This window comes from Gallinula chloropus (genome assembly GCF_964237585.1).
Source record: "Gallinula chloropus genome assembly, chromosome: 5".
Taxonomy (NCBI): Eukaryota; Metazoa; Chordata; class Aves; order Gruiformes; family Rallidae; genus Gallinula; species Gallinula chloropus.
In genome coordinates, this window is record NC_140090.1 from 46,406,573 (window position 1) to 46,429,969 (window position 23,397).

General features: G+C 55.7%; 2 protein-coding genes across 2 annotated transcripts; both read right to left on the minus strand.

Annotated features, from left to right (window-relative positions):
• Positions 1 to 73: 73 nt before the first annotated feature.
• On the minus strand, positions 74 to 6,139 carry AIFM2 (AIF family member 2; the record flags this gene model as incomplete). Its single annotated transcript, XM_084264319.1, has 8 exons — positions 74 to 509; positions 1,351 to 1,551; positions 2,317 to 2,469; positions 2,659 to 2,767; positions 3,084 to 3,176; positions 3,539 to 3,658; positions 5,015 to 5,130; positions 5,965 to 6,139. 8 exons carry the CDS (start codon positions 6,137 to 6,139, stop codon positions 355 to 357), a joined length of 1,122 nt encoding a protein of 373 aa, XP_084120445.1. The 3' UTR covers positions 74 to 354.
• A 7,801-nt stretch (positions 6,140 to 13,940) lies between these two features.
• CHST3 (carbohydrate sulfotransferase 3) lies at positions 13,941 to 15,644 on the minus strand. The gene is made up of 2 exons (XM_084265186.1): positions 15,493 to 15,644; positions 13,941 to 15,346 (listed from the first exon to the last, which is right to left on the minus strand). The coding sequence occupies exons 1-2, from the start codon at positions 15,627 to 15,629 to the stop codon at positions 14,116 to 14,118; spliced, it is 1,368 nt and encodes a 455-aa protein (XP_084121312.1). The 5' UTR covers positions 15,630 to 15,644; the 3' UTR covers positions 13,941 to 14,115.
• Between the last annotated feature and the right edge of the window lie 7,753 nt (positions 15,645 to 23,397).

Here is a 23,397-nt window from a genome sequence, read left to right on the forward strand (position 1 = left end):
TTCTAGAAGAGCAAGTGTAGAGAACGCCAGGGGGCAAAAAATATGTAACAAACAAACCACAGAGATTTTGAAAACCACAGTGTTTATTGTTACAAATCAAGGTAAACCAACTTTCTTGCTCAGAGCTATCTCAACAGGGAAAGGGAAGAAGCATTCCTTTCCCGGTTTTTAGCGTGAGAACCTCCTGGGCACTTCATTTGGAAAGTGCCTCTTTCCCCTTTACAGCAAGGCAGGGCTCCCCTTTAATGCATCATGCTGATGGGTGCTTTTAGGAGATGCTGATGGAGACAGTACCAGTGTGCCCAAACCTCATCCAGTTGCTGTATTTCTTCCTGCTTTGTTACTGATTGCCTCTTAAGAGGGCATTGTCTGTCCCATCGTCTTCCAGCTCTTGGAGACAAACAGGCCCCGGCTCTTAGCAATGGTCACCAAGAGACGTCCTACATAGTAACCGTTCACCTGGCCTACTCCATCATTTCTGCCCATTGAAAGCAGAAACGTTAGTGACCCTGGAAAAGAAGATACAGAGGTTTAAACTAAGCGGTTTCAAAGCTAAATATCAAACCCTACTACACATAGGCACTTTACCCAACCCCCTCCCTTCCCACCCCACCCCCATACCCACACGTGCTGCTAAGCACAGGACGAATGTGCTGCATGTCAAAGGAAAGAATCAGGCCCAAGAAGAGCTGCTGACACCTCTCTGCCTTCTGCTCTATTTTTCATTAATGGGATTGGTGAAGCATTGGGCTGTCTGTGTGTGTGATGTAGAATGATTCTCTCTTCCTAAGAGGGAGTCCAAAAAATAGACAGCAAAATTTAAGAAGAAAATAGTCTTTAAAAACCAGCCTGGTGTCCATATATCCTCCACCCTATGGAACAACTTTCAACACAGCTATGGGAAGTACTTACAGCAGTTGCTTATTAACGAGACCTGTCACCTAGCTAGATTTTTGGGGTTAGAATGTTTAGTTTGCTTTTGTATAGCTTAACAGGAGAAAGTCCAGTCATCTCCTTGTTCCTAGGGTTCAATTGGACTGTAAGCAATTTAAAGAGAAGAAAACAAGTTTGATGAATAGTACACACCCAGCAGTAGATTTATCAGGAAGACATTAGTGAAGAAAGGACACGTTGCGTCCATAGACTGACACAGGTAATTAATGTCTACAGTGTCTTTGGTAAGAACCATGATGAACCTGAGCTATCAGCTTATATAATCAGCCCCAAATGTGAGTTTCCTTACCTCTGATTGGTATCTCATGCAAGTTCTGATGTGTAAGTGTTAAAACAGCTGTTCCCTGCAGAAAAGCAGCCCAACAGCTCAGGCCAGGTGCTAGGAGATAACCTTACCTGGCTCATAGGTCTTAAGAGGCTTATGTGTCAGGCTGTTGATGATATTTGTGACGGCGATGTTGGCGTGGAGCCCAGCATGGTAGGCCATCTTTGGTTCTTTCAGAGCTGCGCAGTCCCCAATGGCGTAGATGTTCTCGTATCCTTCCAGCTGGAGGTGCTTGTTAACTTTCAAAGCACCATCACTTGCCATTTTGTCCCCTGTTTTACCAAGCAGTTAAGTGTTCAGAAGGAGCTTTGTGTTGCTGGTTGTGCCCTGAGACCCCCAAAATGCCGATGATATTCTCAAACATGTCATTGACACAAAGTGAGGGGTTGTTTTTTCACTCTCTTTTCTACATATTAGGGAAGAAATGCTTTTTGACTTGCTGTAGTTAATTATTGCCATCTCCTGCCCTGAATCATCTGTTGGTATTTCAGCAGAAACACTGAGAAACATTCAGAGCTAGAGCACACAGCCTGAGAAAGAGACTGTGCAATGGTAACGCTGCTCTGTCAAAGCTGACATAGGGCTGTAAGGGGACACAGACTGAAGGTGTATTACTGAGTAACCCATCAGCTGAATGCCCCCTCTCACTGACAGTTCAGCAAGAATGCTGAATGTGCTAAGGCTGTTCTTGCACGCAACTTGGCAAGCTGATACCTAGGATGAAATCCTGGCCTTGACAACTCGACTTGCCATCAACCTCTAGGTGTCATCTGCCTCACACTGAACTACAACCCAAAGGCTGCTCGGAGGTATTAGCAGGAGATGGAGAAGGCTATTGGCCCTTTGATCTATGGTCTGTACGTTTCCAAAGGTCACATTTCACAGTTAAGTATTTAATAGGCTGTTAGAGTATTTGCTGTATCACAGAATAACTGCTACAGGTTGTGTAAGGTTGACTCCTAACCTCGCAGTACTAAGTACAAGGCATGGAAGAACTGTTGCTTCTCCCCACCCAGCATTGGGCTTTTTTCACTTACCAAATGCAGCAGCATATGCTGAAGAGTTGATCTTTATCCCTGTGCACAGGACCACCATGTCAGTAACCACCTCGGTGCCCTTTTCTGTCCTTACTACCATGTCCTTCTGGAAACGGTTTGGTGTGAGGTTTTCCATATCACTGACCCTTTCACCTATTGTGACAGAGAGCCCCAAATGACAGAGAACCTTTACTAGGCTGCTGTTTCCAGCTAGCCTAGATTTTTCTAGAGAAACAGGAATTCAAGGGAGCCATGCATAGTCAAAAAAGTCTGAAAGAGGATGTCAGAAGAGCAGCTTATAGAGCTTCAGAGTTTAGATCTTCGGGAGAATTAAGTACGTACTTAATAGGAGGCGCACTCCTTTTCTGAGGAGAATCTCTTTCACCTCCTGACGGACACTGTCTAGCAGCTCCACATCCGCTAGTGCCATTTTTGAGTGAATGAGGGTGACCTGTTGGGGACAAAACAGCAAATGGGGACACAGGACTGGGACAGGACTTGCCTTGCGCCAGGCAGGAGCAGCTATAGCTAGCTTCCTTCCACCTTGTTTAATGCCTGAGGAGAGCGAAGCAGTGGAAGGCATCTAGTGCTGATAATTACTGGTGACAGGCTACAGGGTACTATCAGAACAGCTGGCAGCAGGGGTGAATGCTACCATTGCATGGGAACTCCTAGTTTGCAGTGACAGTGATACCTCCAGCAGGACCATCACAGAACAAGGCGCTCAAAAACAAGGATGACATGAATTGTAACTAATACACTACTACCTCTTTGGCTGGGTGCTCTGTTTTGATCTCTGCAGCCATCTCTACTCCAGCAGCACCACCTCCCACTACCAGGATGCGCTCGGATTTCTCAATCTTGAAGTAAAGAAGAAAGTCATGTTACAAGAGAACAGTTACACACAGGAAGTCAGGTACCTTCATCCCCTCCGTGAACAGACCTTTGTGAGATACAACAGCAATATACTGCCTACTTCAAGAAGAAACAAAAACCAAGAACCTTGTGCACTCATTCCTGTGTACACTGGAACTCTGCTGAACATTTCAGGTTTCCCCTGGAGCATGCAGAACACCGTGCTCCTTGTCCTGGCCTGTCCCTGCAGGCATTATGGTCTTTTGTTGTTAGACACAGATGGCTCCAGATACCCTTAGTGGCATCTGGGACAGGGAAGCTGAACAAAGGCAGGCAATGCTTCCTAAGAAATAAGTTGATTCCTCACCTCCTTAACCATGTCTTCATAGGTCTGGATGGCGCTTTCCATGTCAATGAGTTTGTTGAACTTCCCAGGGAATGGCCCATCGCTGCCTGTTGCAAGAATGAGATGCGTGTAATGAAGCTCCTGGGAAGGTAGAAGGTGGAATAGGATATCAGACCTCTTGAAACCAGAGCCTAGAACACAGTCATTCCCTCCTAGGTACTATCCACTCATTCCCTTTCCTCCAGCTGTGGCTGATAGCTAGGGAGTACTTGCCACTGTCAGAAAGTGACTTCAGGAGGAGACCTGCCTGTGTGATAACAAGTAGCTGCCTTCCTCAGGTTCTGAGAGAAGTCCTGTTCTTCAGATGAGCTGAAGCTTTGAAAACATTACCATAAGCTCACAAGAAATAACCTGGTATTTATGCCAAACCCTTGAAGCTACCATCAGAGCTGGGTCCGGAGACAAACCTCTCTCCTTCACCCTCTTCTGAACAGAGATGCGATGCTCTGGCTGCAAAGAGTTATCAGAGCTGCTGCCCTTGTTTCTGCCTGCCATTAGGTAAGGGTCTGAGCTCCAGGTTTAAACATTGAGCTCTAAATCCAGCTCTAAGAATAAAAGCTCATCAGAGCACTAGGTGGGGTGTGGTATTTAGTGCACACCCACACCCCAACAAAGCTTTAGGCCACTTAGCTTGGCTAGAAGGGATGGTGCTGTTTGGTGCCTGCAGGGAAAGGCAGTCTCTGCTACCAGGATCTTCAGGACAATTAAATGTTACAGTCCTTCCCCGCATCACTTGTGGGGTTTAGAGGAGGTGGCTGGAGGGCTGCTTCTGGCTGGGGCGAGAAGTAGGTCTCCTTCCTCTCTACTTTCTCGAGTTAGAGGGCCAGTACTAAGCACGAGTGTCTGACTAACTGCCCATTGGTAGCAGAAACCTAGAGGAAAGCAATCAGTGCCATCCCATGGGGCTGGGGCTTGGTTGGGATCAGGCGCTTTGGCTGAGCTGAGGGTTACATCAGAACAGGAACTGTCTCATGAGTGTGAACTCTGAGCCTGGGGCAATGGATCGGTCAAGGTTTGTGTTCCCAGCTCCCCACTAAATCAAAGGCAAAGGTCCAGTTTGTTTCTCCCAGAGTGTGATCCTGCCCTGCACACGCACCCTTCCTCTGACAGATGAGAGCTACGTCCCACTTCCAGCTCAGAGGCAGGTTCTGTGGGTGCCCTGTGGTCCTACTCATTTTTCTCCCTCACCCCAGAGGACTGCAAGCATGGACAGCAGTCTGAAACCTAAATTCTGAGTCACTTCTCCGACCAGACACCACTGGACAAAGCCAATGCAGCCTAGGTTTGGAGTACTGGCTTCTGGCAGCCAAGATGTAGCTGAAGAAGCACCCTGAGAAGGAGAGATCCACAAGGTGCCCTGCTGAAGGCTGATTCTGCATTCACAGGTGATCCAGTAAGGCAGCCAAGTCACTCATTCCAAGTTACTGCATCACTTACCTCACCATCACTGAGCAAGACTTGCTGCCTCCCGGGGTCTATGCCAACAACCTTGCCTTGTCGGAAGCTGTCCCCAAAGGTGACAGAGTAGGAGATGAAAGTCTTCTTGGCAAACCCTGTGGTAGGAGGAGACAACAGGGAAGAGATTTCTCTCTGGGTAAGCTAACAGACCCCTCTTCCCTCCTCCCCTCTTTGCTCAGACAATAGCATTTTATGCACCTGGGACTGCCTGGGCCTTATCTCTCCCCAGCAATGAGCCTCAGGACCTTTGTCTCCAATTCGGTGACAAGATCAGCTCCTCAGAGGCCAGATTTGGCTCTGCTCCCCAGGCAGAATCTTCTGTACTTCTCTGCCAGTAAGTGCTCCGCTGTGGTCCCTGATGTTTCAAGCAGAATGTCAGAGGCTTTTTGTCATGTTATCTGCCTCTCAGAGCAAGATTTTGACACCCTTTTCATGCTTATTCCCAGCCTTGAACATGAGATTTTCTCCCTAAATCCCCAGCAGCTGGTGTGAAGGGGTTAGCCTGGTCTCCAGAGCGAAATCCCAGATAATTTAGCACCCAGGGCCACATTGCTGAGCTGTTTGACATTTCCAGTGCCAGGTACCAAAAGCATTCATTCACCTCTCCCAGCTGCTGCTGTTTTAGCTTAGACACTGTCTAAACTTGAAATTAAAAAAAAAAAAAAAAAGAAGACCATCCAAGTAGTTTGTGCTCTGGTTTCCCAGCAATGCAAAACCAGCTCAAACTCTGATGCAATTCGCTCAAACTCCGTGGGTCCTCCCAGAGCCAAGCGCTTGTTTTCCAGACAAAAAAATGTCACTTGGGTAGAACTTTCAACACCCCCTTCCCTGTTACTCCCCGAGTACCTCCGAGCCACTGAGGGGTACCCCTCCGACCTGACCCGCCGGGACCCAGGCAGGGGAGGAAGGCCGTGGAAACCAGCCCTTACCGCTCTCCACGGCGGCGCGGAGGGCAGCGACGTTGTGATGGAAAGCATCCCTCACGTCCACCAACACGAAAGGGATCGCCCAGGACTTGAGCAAGCTAGCGGCAGCCGTTCCCCCGAATCCCCCCCCGATCACCACCACCCGCACGGAGCCGTCCACGGACACGCTGGATCCCATGGCTGCTCCGCCCGTTCCCTGACTCAGCGCTGCGCAGGGAGGGAAGGAAGGGCGGGCCCGGAACGGGGAAGGAAGCGGGGGGAGCCGCGGGGGGAGCCGGGGAGGGAGGGGGGGCTGGCCCCAGGCTGGGGTGGGAGGGGGTGCATCCGCCCCGCTCTGCTTCGGCAGCGGTTGTGTCGCGGCTTGCCGGCCGTCCCCGCCTCTCCCCGCGGCGGGTGGAGCCGCCGTCTGCCGGCAGATAAGCTGCGGGGAGCAGCCGCGGTTTCCGCGGTGCGAGTTCGGGCTGCAGACCTTGGCTTTTCCAGCGGGGACGGCAGGGCGCGGTGCCGGCCACAGACCCAAGTACAGGATTCGTCGCCTCTCTGACGTTTTATTAGTTTGGTTTGGAAAGTTCCTGAACATTGGGCTTTGTGTATCCAGCTTGGCTTGTCCTTTGTCAGCTCTGAATGTTGGTGAAGTGAATGTTGGTTCAACACCTCCTTTTGGGGGGTGCAGTCTGGGCCCAGCAGCAAAGGACTGCCCTGCTCCTGCCCTTGCAGATGAAGTTCATGGTTTGCAGCCCTCAGGGCCTGTCAGAAAACCCACCGAGGCTGCAGGCTGGCTGATATAGCCAGAGGATCTCCCACTCCCTCCACCGAAAGAAACAGCTCCCTTGGCGAGAGAAACAAAGATTCATCTGCTCCGAGTGGCAATGGGAAAAGGAGCCCAGAGAAGCCTGTGCAAGAGGGATGGAGGGAAGGTGAGCCCAGCATCACTGTAGTGGAGAGAGTGGGATGTAAGCAGGAGCAGGGAAAACCTGAGAAGGTAGCAAAGGCCCCTGGAAAAGGGGAGCAAAGAACATAGAAGGTTGACAGTAAAAAGGACATCCAGATCGTGTTCTTCTGCGGGACAGGAATTACCCTGAAGACTTTAGGCTCCTGTGGCATTCCAGATAAATATAGCTGCTGGCCATGTGGATAAATATAGCTGCTGTGCACACTGCAGCCTTGTGAGCTGGTAGAGCTCCTCCCGTGCTCTCCTTCCCGTGTCGGTTTGAAGGCCCCCTCTGCTCCTCATTTCCCCTTCATCAAACATCAGCCGGTGCAGAAGCCCCTTCCTAGCAGTCCTGAGCAAAACTCCCCCACCCCCACCCCCCCCCCCCCACCCGCCTGCGTAGAAAGCACATCTTTTTTTCCCAGGAAAAGCAGGGCCTGAGATGGGGTTTGCCACAAGAGGGTGCAGCCGGCTTGGATGAAGTGACATGGGTGTCCAAGTCCATGGTGTGGCACCCGACACCCTCCCTTCCATCAAAGGAAGGGCTCAGGGAGTGGGGAAGAAGTGTGGCAAAGGGCTCAAAAGGGTGTGTTTCTGCTCTGCACAGTGGGACTCTTCAGCCCGGAAGAGAGCTGGGAGAGGAGAGATGGGACAGCTGACAGTAAAGCTTGGAGCAGAGGAAAGTCCTTGGTAGGAAGGGTTGTGCTTTTAGACAGGACTCAGTAAGAGGATGCTAAAACCTTCAATGGAGGAAAATCATTGGGATTAATCCAGGGAAGATAAATCCTCCACAGCTGCTAAACACCAAAGCAGCTATTCTGGCCAGGAAATACGGGAGCTATGAATGCCCAGGGGTTGGAAAGTGTCCCCAGGGTGATAGTGCTCAAAGTCTGCTCCCTGTCCTCTCTCCTGGTACCCACATGGGCACCAATCTGTGAGGAGCCTGGCAGTGGCTGGCTTTGGGAAAGGGTAATTCAGAGCAAAAACTGGAAGAAGCACAAACCCATCTCCATTTCTGAAAGGATGAACTTGGCAATCAAAACCGAATTTAAGCTCTTCCCTCAAGCTATGTGTCCGGGCTTGTTTCACACCGGTGTGTGTGAACCCATCCCCTTCCTGGCTGGGTTGGCCTTACCTTCATTTCATCCTGCTGGAGCAAAGCTGAACCAAGGATCCACTTGACGATGGAGAGGCTGAGGATGAATCACCACTTCCCTTGTGCCATTGCCTTCTCCTCCATGCCTTTGTGCCCAGCCCTGGCTTTTACAGAGGTATTCTTTGGGTTTTCATGCCAGGTGTTTGCATTTATTTTACAGCACATACCCTCTGCTGGGAGACATTGAGCACTCCAAGAGTACAAGCCTGTTTTCCCTTATCACATGGCATTTTCCTCCTTTGGGTATAATATTTGCACCACAAAGAGGTAAGATCTTGTTTCTGCCCTAACTCTGCTGCTCACAAGGCAAATGTCTCCATCCTTCCTCCCAGCCAGAGTCAAAAGGCATTGCCAGCTGTGCTTTGGTTTTCCTTGGCTTGCTTTCAAATTGAGACCACCACTGGCATGGCTGGCTGCTCATGCAGCACTGTTCCCAGGTAACCAGGGCAATCATCGGCCACCTTTCCAAAAAAGAAGTGGGTAAAAAGCTTCTGGACCAGCGAATTGGAGATGCACTGAGAAGCAAGACAAGGTTGGTGGCAAAAACAGTGCCCGGAGCAAACAGGGGAGGTAAAAGGAGCCTTTGTGAAAACCTCTCATCCAATTCCAGACAAATGGGAATAAATTCAAAATGCCTGAAACTGTGGTCATAGGGCACCTTGTGTGTGCAGGTGTGCACTCAACACTGGCAAACGCCTTGTTTTGATGGTATTTCTCCGTCTGGCTGCAAACAGGCGGCTGCAGTAAGAGCTGGTCAGCTTCAGAGAGGGTTTTGTCTTCTGCTGGTGAGCTGTGTGGCAGAGGCACATGGGGAGGCGGGGGAAAGTCTGCCCTGTCTTCCTCCAGGCTCCCCGGCCTCTTCATTGCACCTGCCCCCTGGACTGCACGCTCCCAGCAGGGTGGAGGGGCCAGTGTGAAGGAAGAGGTGTTGGGAAGGGGCTCCATGGGATGCTCCTGCAGCTCCTGAGGTGCCACGCTGGCATATACCTGCGTCTCTGTGTCCTCCTCTCACCAGGTTTGATCCAACATCAGCCAGAGCTAACAGATCTCCCTACAAGTGTGATTACTCGAAGGACTAATGGGTGCTGCAGGGCAAGACCTTAGCATGCCACAAGTGCCCCTGCTCTGCACGCACCTGAAGCCCCCGGCAGCCTGTGCCCCCAGCCACGGGCAGCTCCTCATTATCTTTGTGGTAGCCACCCACAACACATCCCTCCCTTCACTCTCCTCCCCCGAGCTGCTCTCCCTCCTGCACCAGCTTCACGGCCCCATCCATCCCAGCCAAGTCTGAACTGCTGGACGGGTCCTCTTCGTACCCCCACTGATGATGCCTCTGCTTTAAAAACAGATGGGACTCGTCCCGCTGCCCACACAGCCCCATGATGGCCCCAGCAGCACTGCTTCAGCCCTCCAGCCGCGCAGCTTGAAGCTGCGAGTCAGGGAACAGGTATTTTGGTGTCTTCCAGGGGTGAGGGACTGCTCCCTGCTAGACAAACCATGTCGCCCAGCCTTGGCACTTGCCCCTGGGGCTCCCTGTTTTTCCCAGGGGTGATCCGGTCACCCCCTTGTGCCTTGGGGATCCCTGCCACAGCCGGGAGAGAATCAGGTCAGTCCAGGGCAAAGAATCTCCTGGAAAAAACAATTCAGACCAGTTCAAGGCTGCTTTTAAACATCAACATTGGCTATGTTATACTTTATAAATAAATTATGCTTTTAGCAAAACTCAAAAGGGTCCTGTTTTATTTATTTGCTCCAAAAAAAAACCCCTCATTTTTCATTTCCAGTTTTTCAGTGACATCAGCTCGAGAAGAGCAGCTGCCTGCCGCTCCCCATAAACCACTGCAGCAAAGTCACCTTGTTTTTGTGAGGCTGGACCAGCCAGTCGTGTATTTATAGGCAGCACCTCGCTACATGCCAGTCCAGGAATAGGTCACAGATCCCACCCGGAAAAGGGATTCAGGAAAACCCCAAAGGTGAAATGCGATGTTCTCTGCAATTCAACTGATCTTTGTGTCCAAAAGAAGAGGTGTGGGGAGTTGGTAGCGGGGGTCCTCCTTGTCCAGGGGCTGCACAGCAATGCTGTTCTCCTTGTTCCTGGGGCTGATGTGGTGCTGAGCTGCTCTCCAGTTCCTCTTCCCCCACGCAAAATGCATGGTAAAAATCTCGCTTCCCACTTAACCTGGGAGATGAGTGTGTCAGGCTCAGTGTGCTTCGGCAACTGAGTTCACCCCAAGGCCAGTTTCACCCACAGCCCCCGACACGGGGTGAGATGGTGCAGAACCACAAAGCCCTACTCAAACAGCTCCAGCAACCACCTTTGGTTTTTCGCTCCCTGCAAATCTTCCCTACCCCTCCTGAGCCAAACCTGTGCCGGCCATTAGGAATTTCACAGAAATGCCGCTTTGTGGGAATTCTTCCCTTGTTTTGCTGTGATCTGGGCAAGCGCTAAGAGGAGCTTGACCAGCTTTACTCAGCTTAGCAGCCCGTCTTTAAGGATTGCAGAGATCTCTGCAGCAAGGCTCTGCTCTCACAGCACAGGAGCCCAGTGCTGAGGTGGCCCCGTTCTCTTACGGGACAACAGGGAGATGGGGGTTGTGGCATTGATCCTCGTGAGGTGGCCCAAAGCAGAAAGGAGGTCAGCGTTTGGGTTTTCCTCAAGAAAAGGGGGAGGGCTCAGGCAAGCTTCTTCTCTCTTTGAGCAGGTTTCGAGAAAGAACAGTTTTCACCCCGAATTTTGGGGGAGTTCCCCCCGCCCCGATTTCATTACAGTGAAAGCAGAGTGTATAATAAAACTGTGTCCTTAAAAAGAAACCCCAGTCTCACAGACAGGCAGCCTTTGTCCAAAGGTGTAATTGCAGGATAAATATGGGATGCAGACCAAGAAATGCGGTCTGGTCAGGCATGCAGTCTCTTAAAAAAACACAACAGAAACACAAGGCTGTCATTTAATGCTGAAATGTCCATGTGTGCTGCAGCCCCCGGTCTCTCCCTGGCCCCCAAGTCTCCTCCTCATCCCCCTGCCGGCCCGGAATTTGGGCAGTGAAGCCATAGCTCCCTGTGGGAACCACACCAAGCCCTGCGGGGCTGGGTAAGGGCATGCAATTGCTTGGGCGATGCGTTTCCCTCCAGCCCCAGAAATCCCATCTGATACGGGACATGGGGGATTAGCTCATCCGATCCCATTAAATGGAGCTGGAGCAAGTGAGGAGAAGGGAGTCAGAGAGCTTGCCGTCCAAAGTCAAGTCTGGATTAGACTGGCAGAGGGAAAAGATCCCATTTAGAGGGGAACAGCACATACATGGGTTATTAAAGCTCTCACTGGTGCTGCATCATCTCAAACCACCTGCAATAACCCCGAGGAGAAGCAGGCTTCGGCTGGTGGCTCTATCCCATGGGACACGTGTCCCCTTGCCCCTCCGGGCTATTTGCAGAAAATATCTTCTTGGTGACAACAAGCATCACCCCAGAGCTCCCAGATTTCCCCCTAAGTACAGCTGTGGCCAGCTGAGCAGGTGAGGGTTGATTGATTTAAGGCAAGCCCGAGCATCTCAGCAGCTGGTTTGCTCCTGAAAGCCTGAATCCCTTGAAAAGGAGATGGTTGGGGGAGGAGGGTTTCCTTCAGGCATCAGTGTGGGTGAAGGAAGGGTGAAGCTGCACCCATCGCAGTCCATCTGAATTCAGGTACTTCCTTGCCCTAAGGTATTGCCTCCTGCTGTGCCTTTTGCCCCCGATTCATGCCTTTCCTCGTATAGGGAAGGACCAGGGTGGGCAGGAGGCCCCTTCCCTTGGCGGGGAGAACCCCTTCTCACTGTTGGCACAGGGTGAATTTGGCTGCTTTGGTCTTGTAAGGAGCCGTGTGTTTCTTATGGCTTCCTGAGGCATCTGGCACACTGTGGGTCACGGCTGTGAGAGTTTAATGGGAGCAATTAGTCCCTGTGGAAATCTGCATGGATTGGGGGGAGGGTGTGCGTTTTCTTTCTGCCCTTCAAAGATTTTGACAGGAAGCTGGAGGATGTCCAGGTGGAAACACTCCTGCCCAGCTAGAAATGATGTGCTGGAGCTAGATGGGGCTGGGACTGCTCAGGTTGAGAAGGACCTTGCTTGGTCTGTGCCTTCACCCGCCTGACCATGCCTCCTAAAAACAAGTCCTGAGATGGGATGGGAAGGGGCAGAAATCCCTGGGCACTGCTCTGACTTCCCCTTCCCTGCAGCTCTTTACCCCTTGTGCTGCTTTGCAAAGAAACAATTAATTTAAACTTTACTTGCTTTGCAAAGCCCACCCCCACGAGTAACTCTGCAAAAGCCTGGGAGAGGGGCTTGTCTGTGAGCGTTGATCTGGCTGCGTTCCCCCTTGTGCTGGCCAAGATCTGCCGGCTTTTCCCAGCACACAGCTGCGGGGTATCCAGCCGACCTCGGTGACCCCGCCACTTTCCCTGTGGGAAGCCTCCGAACAAAACCCGATTCACTTGGCAATACCCAGGGCCTCTTGCGATTCTGGGAGCTACATGTGAGACAAGGAAGGGGTGGGGGGGTGTTGCCTGCGAGCCATGAGGGTATCGCCCATGCTGCTCGATGCAAAGAAAAACCCCTCTCTTGCACCCTCTCTCCATCCAGCCAGCATCGAGCCCCCAGAATTCGTCCCCCGAGGCCGGATGCTCCCCAGTGAGAGGCGGCTGCGCTCGCTCAGTGCAAACCTCCCCGGCAGCCCAGGGCTCCGGCGTGGCTGCTCCCCGCCAGCCGGCCCCGCGTTCCTCAATGCCGCCTCTGTTCTCCCCTCTTGGGTCAAAAACTCAGCTTTTGTGAGCTCGCCCCATTGCCTGAGCCCCACCACGTGCCTCCTGGCCACCCTCCGCCAGCAGCAACGTGGCCCAGCTGCGGCCAGCTGCCGATAGCTGACCGGGGTGTACTGCAAAGTGGGCTAAAACCCAGTGTTTTAATTCATTATGGGTGAATTGGAAGGGGCAGCTCGGTGCCAGGCTGTTGGTGCACGTGGCAAACAACCCAAAACTCCCCGCGCCTCTGCCAGGTATCGGTCGCCGGACAGTGCTGCTGGCAAGTATTTCTGGGGCTCCCCATCCCCTCACCCCCCCTCTCCAAGGCAGGGGAAGCACGCGAATACCGAGATGATGGGAGATGCTTTGGACTCAGAGCTGTTGTAGTCTGTGTTTAATTAAATAAGTCTGTCTGCCTTCCAGCAGCTGCCGAGGTTTTCAGTTGCTCCCGTGCCAGGTGGGTGCAGCCCCGGCACAGGCTACACTCTGTGGGGATTTGGGGGTGGTGGGGGTGTTATACAGCCTGTCAGTTATTGGGGGTTCTCCCAGGGTTGTGTAGCAGGACCGAAATCTGGCCTCGGCTCTGTGTGTGTCTGCAGTGCATTGTGCTGCTCTGTTTTTTGGAATTAGCTCCTTGACCTGCGCCCCCATTTCCCCCACCATGGAATAAATAAATAAATCTGTTTGGTGACCCCCGCTATGTGAATACACAGGCGAAAAGAGAACAAAACAAGCCCCAAGCCCACCCCCAGACCAGCTTTGAAGAGCACCAAACTACAGAGTCACCTCATTTCATGGCAGCCCAAGTGCCGGACAGGGCTCCGTGGGGGACTCCTGCCCCTGGGAACTTCCCAGTCTGTGCTGGTGTATGAAGGCACTAAACCAGTAAGGCTTCTGGGTCCTTGCTGGCACCAAGGGGGGCCTTGTCCTTGCATAATCCTAGCTGGGAGGGGTGCGTGGCAACGCGAAGATGCTTGGTCCTGTTACCCTCTGCTCACCCTCCTCTACCTCAATGCAGCCCCCTAGCCGGGGAGGTAGCTCTGGGGCTGAGCCCCTTGCTCCTCAGCCTTGCGATTTCCCCTGTTCCTGGAGAAATGATGCAATTCAGGCTCTGCGGGACCCTGGGATCAGCTCTGCCAGGATGCTCCAGCTCCTGGGGCTGCTGATTTCCACCTGGCAGCAGTGAGGAGCGTCTCCTGGAGCAGGGACACCCCCAGGGTCTTCTCCAGATTGGCCAGGAGCATGGCCGCAGCCCCTTATTGCCCCCCCGCCACCGTTTTTTGATTCCCCTGCCGTTATGTGACCCAAGAGGGCTGTGCCTCCTCTAGCAGGCTGAAGGAGCGGTTAGCTAGGGCAGCAGGGCTGCTGGCCAGCTTGTAGCCGAACAGGCGCATGGCTGGGGCGCAGGCATCCTGCACGACCTGCGCCAGCTTGAAGGGGATGCTGAACCGCCACTTCTCAAACTGCTCAGAGGAGTTTTTGCGGGTCGAGTAGACGCCGCTGCCGTCGCGGGGTGCCTGGGTGTTTTTGCCGATCCAGTCCTCCACCTGGGGTGTGAGGGGGAGCCCGGCGAAGCGGTACATCTCCTCCGCCTTCTGCAAGGGCGCCCGCGCCACGTCCTCGTAGCGTACCAGCATGTAGCGACCGCGCAGCCAGCCCGGGCGCTGCAGCCCCAGCTCCGCCGACAGACGGATGCTCTCGCAGTTACCTCGCAGCCGCTGCACCTCCTCCTCGCGGAGGGGAGCCTCCCCTTCGGATGCCCACTTCTTCCAGGTCTCGTACTTGCCAGAGAAGGCCACTATGCGGGAAGCCAGGACGGCCCGGGGGTCCCGCACCAGCTGGATGATGCGTACGTCCAGCCGGGGGTCCTCCACCAGCGGCTGCAGGAACTCCAGCTGCCGGATGCGCACCGTCTTCAGGGCCACGTGCTGCTTGCGCCGGCACGCCTCGGCGGCCAGGGTGATGTTGAGGGGGCCACAGCGGCGGTTCTTGCAGTGGTACTTCTCAAAGACCTTCTTGGAGCCAGGTGTGCAGACGGGCTCCTCGCAGAGTGAGCGGCTTGAGCCTCGCCGAAACATGAAGGGCGTCAGGTGGCCCTCAGGTGCCGGCGAGATGAAGCTCTCCAGGATATAGAGGTCACAGAGAAGCAGCTGTTTGAGGACATCCCGGTAGACAAGGGCTGAGCCCACTGCATTGGCCCCCCCCGGCTCAAAGGTCACTGTCCTCTCGATGTGCCAGAGGGGCTCGAAGAGGTAGAAGATGCTGCCTTGCTGGTTGAAGAACTCCCCCACGAAGGAGGAGCCGGTGCGGGTGGTGGCCATCAGCAGGACGTGCCGTCGTGGCCCTGGGTCCTCGTTGCCCACCAGCTGCAGGGTGACGTTCCGCAGGTGGGACCTCATCTGGGAGAAGGCAGCGTCCAGCTCTCGCAGCGAGGCCAGCGAGCCGTTCTCGACTGGTGCCAGGCTGGTCTCCGTGCTGTTGTCCTCCACCAGCGCCTGCGGGGACTGCTTCAGCTTGTCTGACACCCTGCAGGGAGACCCAGCCCAGCATGGAGGAGAGCGGGACCACCTCCATCTCCTGGTCGGGGGGTGGATCCCGCTGCACAGGAGCTTGGGGTATGGGGGGAGAGGAAGGATTAAAAGCACGAGGCGGCTTGGGTACCGGCTCCCTACCTGGAGATGAAGTTGTTCTCCTTCTCGATGATAACAAGGCCGATGACAAAGACCAGCAGGACGGCATACTTGCTCCTCATTTTCAGGCAGTTTAGCAGCTCACGGAAATCCTGGGGCAAAGCACGTCGGATCTCCATGGGGGAGGCACGGGTCCCTCCCACCCACTGGGGAGGTATCCTGGGTTAGCCACCCGGCATCCTTTGCTCCACCAGCAGTGCCTGCAGGAACAAGGAGGGTTAGCATGACGGCAGCTCTCTGTGTGCAGAGGGGAGTGTGTGGGAGGCCTCCATCACCTGCTCCCCTTCCTTCCCTTCTGCCTATCAGGACCCCTTTCTGCGTCTCTGCCAGCCCTGAAACCCAATCTCTGCCACCCCAACAGCTGCCTGCTCCCCACCGGCCAAAAACCTGCTGCTGGCAGTGAGGGATGCCCTCCATTGCTGTGTGCTGTGTGCTCCTCAGCCGCTTGTGGGGCGGGTCACAGGCTACACGTGGCTTCCGTCTTCCCGTGGCAGTTGCTTGGGCCCAAAAGTGAAACCCAGAGAGCTTCCAGCAATGATACAGACCAGGAAAATGCTGCTGCTACTGCTGCCAGTCCTGCTCGGGGTGTATAAAATGCTCCTGGGAACTTTTTCCAAATAGGAAAAACCCAAAAATCCCAAATGATGGCACAGCTGCTCAGTGTATGAATGCAAAACCTCTGGGGAGGCTCAGCTTCCTCCCTCACAGACAGATACATCCCCGTCCCAGCACTGACAAAATCGGGGTGAGAGCAGGACCCGCTCAGAGTTGTGCCAAACCCACCTCCCCCATGGGGATAGGGTAGAGATTTTGGGCTCCAAAGGCACTGTTTGGGGTGCTGGGGGTGGGTTCCCAACACGTGACATGCATGGATTTACCCATGTGGAGCTTGCCAGTGCCTGCTACCTGGTGGCTGGTTGGCGTGCCCGGCATCCAGCGGGTCGTGGGGGTGATGCTGTTTGCTCATCCTGCTTTCTTGGCCAGACTTTCAGTGACTCAGGGAAAATGTATTTAGGTTTGGTTTGGCTCCTGCCAGCGTGACCCCGGCAGCCTGTCCCACCCCTGTTTCAAGTCGTGGGGTTGGGGGGGGTGGGGTGTGTGCCTGGCAGAGCCTTGTGGCCTGGGGGACTGTTTGCCAGAGAGGAGATGCCCTGGCTGAGGTACCCACAGCCCTGGGTAGGGTGTGGAATGGGGAAGCCCTGCCAGGAGTTGCGTCACATCCAGGCTGCCTCAACGCAGCCCAAATGTGCGGTTGTTGGTGTTGCTCACTGTACGCCCTTCCTGCTGGGAAGAGGGGACAGGCAGGGGAGTATGGGTGGGAAGAGGGGGGCATGTACCCCTTCCAGCCAGGGCAGCATCCCTGCCCATCCGGTCCCTAGCCCTCTCCATGGGAGGATCAGGAATTCCCCAGCTTCTGCATACCACTTGGCTCCCGGCACTTGGCTTTGAGCCATCTCCTTCCTAGCGAAAGCTGCTGAAGAGAGATGCCTGCACCCGGGAACCCGGGACTTCACTGGGATGCAGGGACCTGGCAGAGCCTTCCTGAGCCTTCCCACAGCAACCCCTCTGGCTCCCCTTTTCGTAGAGCGGCACCGACATCCCGCACACGTGTGTGTGTGTGTGTGTGTGTGTGTGTGTTTAACAGCCCTGTTAGTTTAGTTTGTCAGCACACTGCTCCTCCGGGACCGGTGCCTTTCGCTGCGCCTCCCCCCCCATCTCCCCCATGCTCTCCCCTTCATCTCCGCTCACTGCCCCCCATGACGACAGGACTTGTCATGGTATTTAAGCAACTGGGAGAAGAAATAAACACACAAAGCCCTTGGTGTGCAGCCACGTCTCTCCGTGCCTGGCAGAGCTGCCGGTTTTGCCGCTGCAAAATGACTTCTGGGTTTGTGGCATCCCAGTGAGTGGCAGCAAGAGTTTGCATCTCTACTCTCGCCTCCCTGGTGCAGGAGGGTGCAGGGGAGCGTCCCCTTGCTGCCAGGAGCATGCAGGAGGGGGATGGCATCAACCGCTTGCTCAGATAAAATCCCTGGGCACAGCCAGCCTGGGTTTTTCCCCCCTCTAATCCCCCCAGCCAACCAACCACAGATGAGCCACAGACCAGGAATTATTTGTGGGGATGACACAGGGAGCCTGCTCCAGCAGCACTGGCAAAGCCCCTGATTCACAGGCCTGGCGCAGACATAATTCCTTAAATAAACAGCAGGCTGCGAACATCTCGCCCAGGACCTGCAGAGCGGCGGCGACAGGCGCAGGGGCCCTTGCAGGACCGAGCCATGGGGCTGGGGGACACGCAGGGTGACCCATCCAGTCTGGCTGGGGCCGCTTGGTATCCTTAAGCTCTTCCTTGCTGCGGCTCGCGAGGCGCTGCCCAGCCGGGGCGGTGAGCGAGCCACAAGCATCCCTTTGTGCGTGGGAACAGAGGGGCTCTGTGTGCCCCATGCGTTCCCCTCCGGCTGTCCGATGGAGCCAGGAGGTGCAAGGAGAGCAGCTGGTGTGTCACTCCCACCCCAGGGTGCACTGCCAGCACCCGCTCCTGGGGGATGCGCACCCACCAGTGTGGACAGACGGATGGACAGCTCAAAGCAAGGCGGGATAACTTCCACGTGTGCTAAACCGAAGCACCCCAGAAGGTGGTATGACACACACACCCCCCCCCCCCCCCCCCCGCTTTTTCCCACCCATCAGGCTGAAAACGCTCTACATTTCAGCAGGGACGGCTGCAGTTCCCGCTGGCAGGATGATAAAAGGCTTTGTGGCTTTCCCAGCTGAGGCCACGCAAGCAAAGGGGCCACTTCTTTCGAGCAGTGGCGGGAGCTCATTCCCATGCAAAATTGCTCATGTGGATATTGGGCACCACCGGCAAGAAGGACAGACAAAGGGAAGGACTTGGAGGTGCCAGGTTATTTCACCTTGCTGCAGTGTTCGCCAGGGAGAGTGGATGCTCCCACGGGTGCTGTAGGTGAGGTGAGAAGGCCCCACAGCAAGAGGAGGGAGGGAGGGAAGGGATGCTCTTGTTGCCCTTCCACAGGATGGGCTGCCTGCCTGCAAGAGCGGAGTTGGGGATTTCAGCTCAGTTTTTGGGAAAGGGAAGGTCTTTCACGAAGCCTCGGGGCTCTCATCCCCCTCCTCTGGCTGCCCGCACATCTACCCAGTGGGATCCGGGAAAGGAAAATGCCTGCGGGCTGGCAGGGGGAAGCCAGTTGGAGGTGCAACTGGATGAAGGGATGAAGTCACATTTTCCTCCGGTGACTCAACAGGCAACAACCGAGCTCGGGACAAGGAATGGCAGAGAAACACCTATTTGCAAGCTCCTTCCCTGCCCGTGATCCCTCAGTCTGGCTCCCGGGAGAGGGGATGTGTGGCTGGCTCGCTGCCCTCGGAGGAATTCCCTCCGCGATGCTTTGCTTCCTCAGATTAACGGCAGCAGCGTGAGCTGGCAGAACACAGAGGCAGGACAACAAAGAGATAAGGCACACGGGCTTATCTGCACTCTCTGCTGCTCTTTGTCTGCAACCTGGGGGGCGGGGGGAAACAACCCCACCACCCTGAGCTCCCTCTTATTTGCTCTATCAACTGTTTCCACTCCCGACTTCCTCCCTAGGCTGGCCTTGGGAAACACGCTGCCGACGCTTCCTGCTTTGCTTTTTCATCTCTCAGCAATTCTTCATCTCGCCCCTGGCTCTTCTCCAACGCATGGCACAGGCATGACACCGCTTCGGTTTGCCCCTGGCACAGATCAGGATGCTGCCTGGGCAGGTTTGTTGGTGTGGGGTTTGTTTTTTTCCCCCCTCCTTAAAAAAACATGTGTATTCAGGCTAAAGAAGGGAAAGGAAGGAGAAGACGAAGAAGAAAAAGAAGTCACCTCCTACGCCATTTATGAGATTGCCTAGAATAGCCCCGAGCATTATCAAATTGAAGCCCAGGCTCCAAGTGCCCTGCATCTTGTTTCTCATCGCGTGTGTTTCTCCACCAAACTCCAGGTGCACAGGGTTGCCTTCTATCTGCTGTTTGTTATCCCCTCCTTGAAGGCACGCTGGGCCTCCTGGGATGAGCGGGATGAGCTGTTCGTGTCCCTCATGTCCAAAATAGCGCTGCCTGGGAGGGCACAGTAATGCCGGTGGCAGGACCAGCCCAGGCTCCATGGCCAGGACAGAGTGGTCTTTGCTCTCCCTCGCCTCAGGCAGCACCCAAGGAAAGGTGCTTTCTCCCAAGCCAGGAGAACGGGATTGCTGCTGCTGCTGAGCCCCCGGAGAACATGATGGGAGTTCGAGCCGTTGGTGCTGGGCACAGGGGGGAAATGGCACATCTGTGGGTGTTGTGCTAGTACGATCTGGACCAGGAGCCAGTGGGGACTGGCTGAGCTGGCTAACGAGCCAATCACCTGGAAACTAACTTGCTGGAAACCACGGATGCTGGTGGGCACCTGCAGCAAAGATGCGCAACTGGGGCGGGCAAGGGGATGTGGAGAGCAGGCCACCAAAATGGGCGAGAGAAGACCCTGGCCCCATTGGCTCAGCGCTGGCAGCGCAGTGCTGGCCGCTGTGTGTGCTGTCACCCCCCCAGCCACGCTGGGAACCGCAAATGCCCATCCCTGCCTCAATGAGCCCTTTCTCTGGGGTGCAGAGCCCATGGTCCCTCCCACCGTCCCATGGTCCCTCTCCCCGACGCTCCGCGCTACCCTGGAAGCTCTTTCACTGAAAAAACAGGGACATCACTTGCTCTGCACCATGCTCTGCTCCCCTTTCACCCTGAGACGGGCTCTGGGGAGCTCAGGCAGGGACTGGTGGGGTAGAGGGAACAGCAAATCCCTGCCGCCCTTGGGCAAATGCAGCCCGTGCCCACGGCCTGGCAGTGCAGGGAGACCAGGGGGTGTGAAAACAAGCCCTGTGCTGAAGCAGCTTGGTAGATGTGTGAAAATCGCAGAGTTAAATCCCTTTTCTGGCATGGTGTAAATCAGTGACTGTGGAAAAGGAGACGCTTTCCCCCCCCGGGGACCAAGGCCAGGATCAGGTCCCACAGTGGGGTGCAGGCGCCTCCCCCAAACATGGCCCGGAGCCATGGCCCACAGGGGCAGAGAGGGGATTCTACCCAGGCAGCCCTTTGCCCCTCAAGCTAACCCCATGCCAGCCAGGTGCCCTCTGGGCTCCTGGGGCCATCAGAGTGCCCATGTCCCAGCTCCCACAGAAAACCCACCAGCTCTCAGGGGTGCTCCAGCAGCCCCGGGGGCAGGAGGGGAAAGGGTGAGGACAACTTTCCAGAGCTCCCTGTCAGGCCGGATGATGCAACTCCGGGATGGTTGTAAGAAAGTCTCCTTTTCTCGACCCAGCCGTGCTCTGTTCTGGACGGAAGCTACGCATTGCAGCCGGATAGTTCGCCCCTTTTTTCAAGTCTTTATTTATTTCCCCTCTTTTCCTTTTTTTTCCCCCCCCACCCTTTCCCCAAAAAAAGAAAGAAACGGGGGAGGGAGCTGCCCGGGCGGTGATGTGCCGGGAGGACTCCGTGTCCCAAGGCGGAGCGGGGGGGATGCTGGGCTGCTCCGGCTGCCCGGCTGGCGGGGAGGCATCGCCGGTGCTGCCCCGCTGCGGGAGCGGGCGGCGGGGGGCCCCGCACCGAGACAAAGGAGCGGTCGAGGCCGGAGGGAGCACAAAGGAGCCGTCGGAGCTCGGGGCCGCCCCCGTGGGGGGATGCGGCCGCGGAGACCCTGGCTTCCTTCCCTTCGCCTCGCCGCCCCGGGCTGGCCCCGCTCCCGCTGCCCCGGGAATGCGGGGGAGGGGAAGGTTAGAAGAGGGGGTTGGGGGCGGTGGGGAGTGGTGGTCGGGGCGGTGGCCCCTCCTCGCACGCCCAACTTCCCGCAACTCCCCTCCGCGCCGGGAGAGAAAGGCCCGACCCCCGCCGCCATCCTCCCTCTCTCCCCCGGCCGGCCAGGCGCTCCCGCTGCCCATCGCTCCCGGTACCCGGTTGCGCTTCGCTCCCGGCCCCCGCCGCGCTCCGGCCCCGGCCCATCACTCCCGGAGCCTGCTCCGGCCCCATCCCTCCCTGTCCCGGTCCGGGCCTCCGCTACACCTACCCGGCGGCGGCTGCTCCACGGGGCAAACTCGCCTGGTCCTGCCGTGCGGGAGGAGGGAGGGCAGCGGGTCCCCTGCTTTTCTTCACGGCGCTGTCATCCTCCCTCCCCTCTTCCCTCCCTCCCCTCTTCCCTCCCTCTTTCCTTCCTTCCTTCCTCCCTCCCGGGGCGGCGGCGGGGGGGCGAGCGGTCCCGACGCCTGGACGCGGGTCCCGGGGCGGAGCCGGGCAGGATCCCCGGGCCGGTCTCTCCGCCGTCTCCCCGCCGCCTTCCCCCCAGCCGCTTCTCCGCGACACCTTCCCGACACGCCGGGGCTGGAAACCGGGACTCTCCGGCTCCAGCGCTGCGATCGCCCCGGGCTGGAAGGGGCCGCCTGGGCGCTGGGAGGGGGAGGAAGGGAATGGCGGGCTGGGAGCTCGCAGACACCCCGGGAAAATGCCGCAGCAGCGCCAAGGAGAGTCCTCTGCCCGGCTCCGTGGGGCCGTTGGGGCCGCAGGCTCCCGGCCAGCCCCCTGCCCCAAGCCAGATCGCACCAGGGTGGTCGGCGCTTCACCCTGCGACCCTCCAAGGATGGAGCCAACATGACCTCTCGTGCAGCCTGTTCCCATAGGGAAAACATTCTTCCTTATATCCCCTCCGAACATCTCTCCCAGCTTTCACCCTCCCACCACTCGAGGAACCTGGCTCCATCTTCTCTGTGACTACCTCTCAGGAGTCGGAAGGGTCTTCCTCCTCCTCAGTGTCCCTGGCCAAAACCACCTCCAGGGCCAGCACCTTTCTCCCCAGATCACCCATCTCCATTTTCCCCCCGTTACAGGAGCTGCAGGTGGGTCTGACACAGGTGATGGCGGTACAGTCGCGGTGTGCTGTGCCTGTGTGTCCCAGGATGATGGGGAGCCAGAGCATTTTACCAGGACCAGACCAGGAGCTTTGGGGGACACCGGCTGTCCCTATCGCCACAGGGCAGGATTAGGGTCTGGAGCATTAAATCCTGTAGAAATGGCTATTTCTGCTTATGTGTGGGAATCCATATGGCTCCCTCAGGGCTCCATAACGTTGGATGCCGATGAGCTGCAAGACATCTGGCTTTGCAGGCAGAAAGAGATCCCCCCTCCCCTCCCCAAAATAGTCCCCCCTGTACAAAGTTTCAGCCCTCTTTTGCATTCCCAGCATAGTTTTTCTGCTATGCATGTGGCATGGGCAAAAAAACCCCACCCCACACAGGTTCTCTTGGCGCTCATGTGTGATGATGACCTGCCTAACTCATTAGTGGCTCCCTTATTAGTGAAAGTAAACGTGCTTGGGTTTACGCAATGAGCGCTGGTACCCTGTTTGCAGCAACAGTGGGTGTGTGTGAAGCTACACGCGTTTGTGTTCACATTATATATATATATGTAGAGATGTACATTAACCCAAGGGCGTTGCAAACCCATCTGGGGTTGCTTGGCAGCGTGTGAGGCCGGTGGCACGGTTCGTATGCAGATGTCAGCGCTAGAAATGCTGGGTGTGATGTTTATGGTATAGCTTCCATCCATCCATCCATCCATCCATCCATCCATCCATCCATCCATCCATCTGCTTTTCCTGGTTTTAGTGGGCATCCCGCAGCTGGTTACCCTGACATCCAGCTGCAGGTGGACCTGGTAACTCCGGTACCACCCCTGCCGTGGCTCTGGTGCCCACAGCATCGCTGATGGAGCTGGGGTGAAGGGCAGCATCTCATAAGCTCTGCCTAAATGAGGCACAAGGAGGGCATGCAGGAGCAGGCCTGTGTGGGCTGTCAGGTTAATCACGTCAGAACGAGCGGGTAAGTCTGG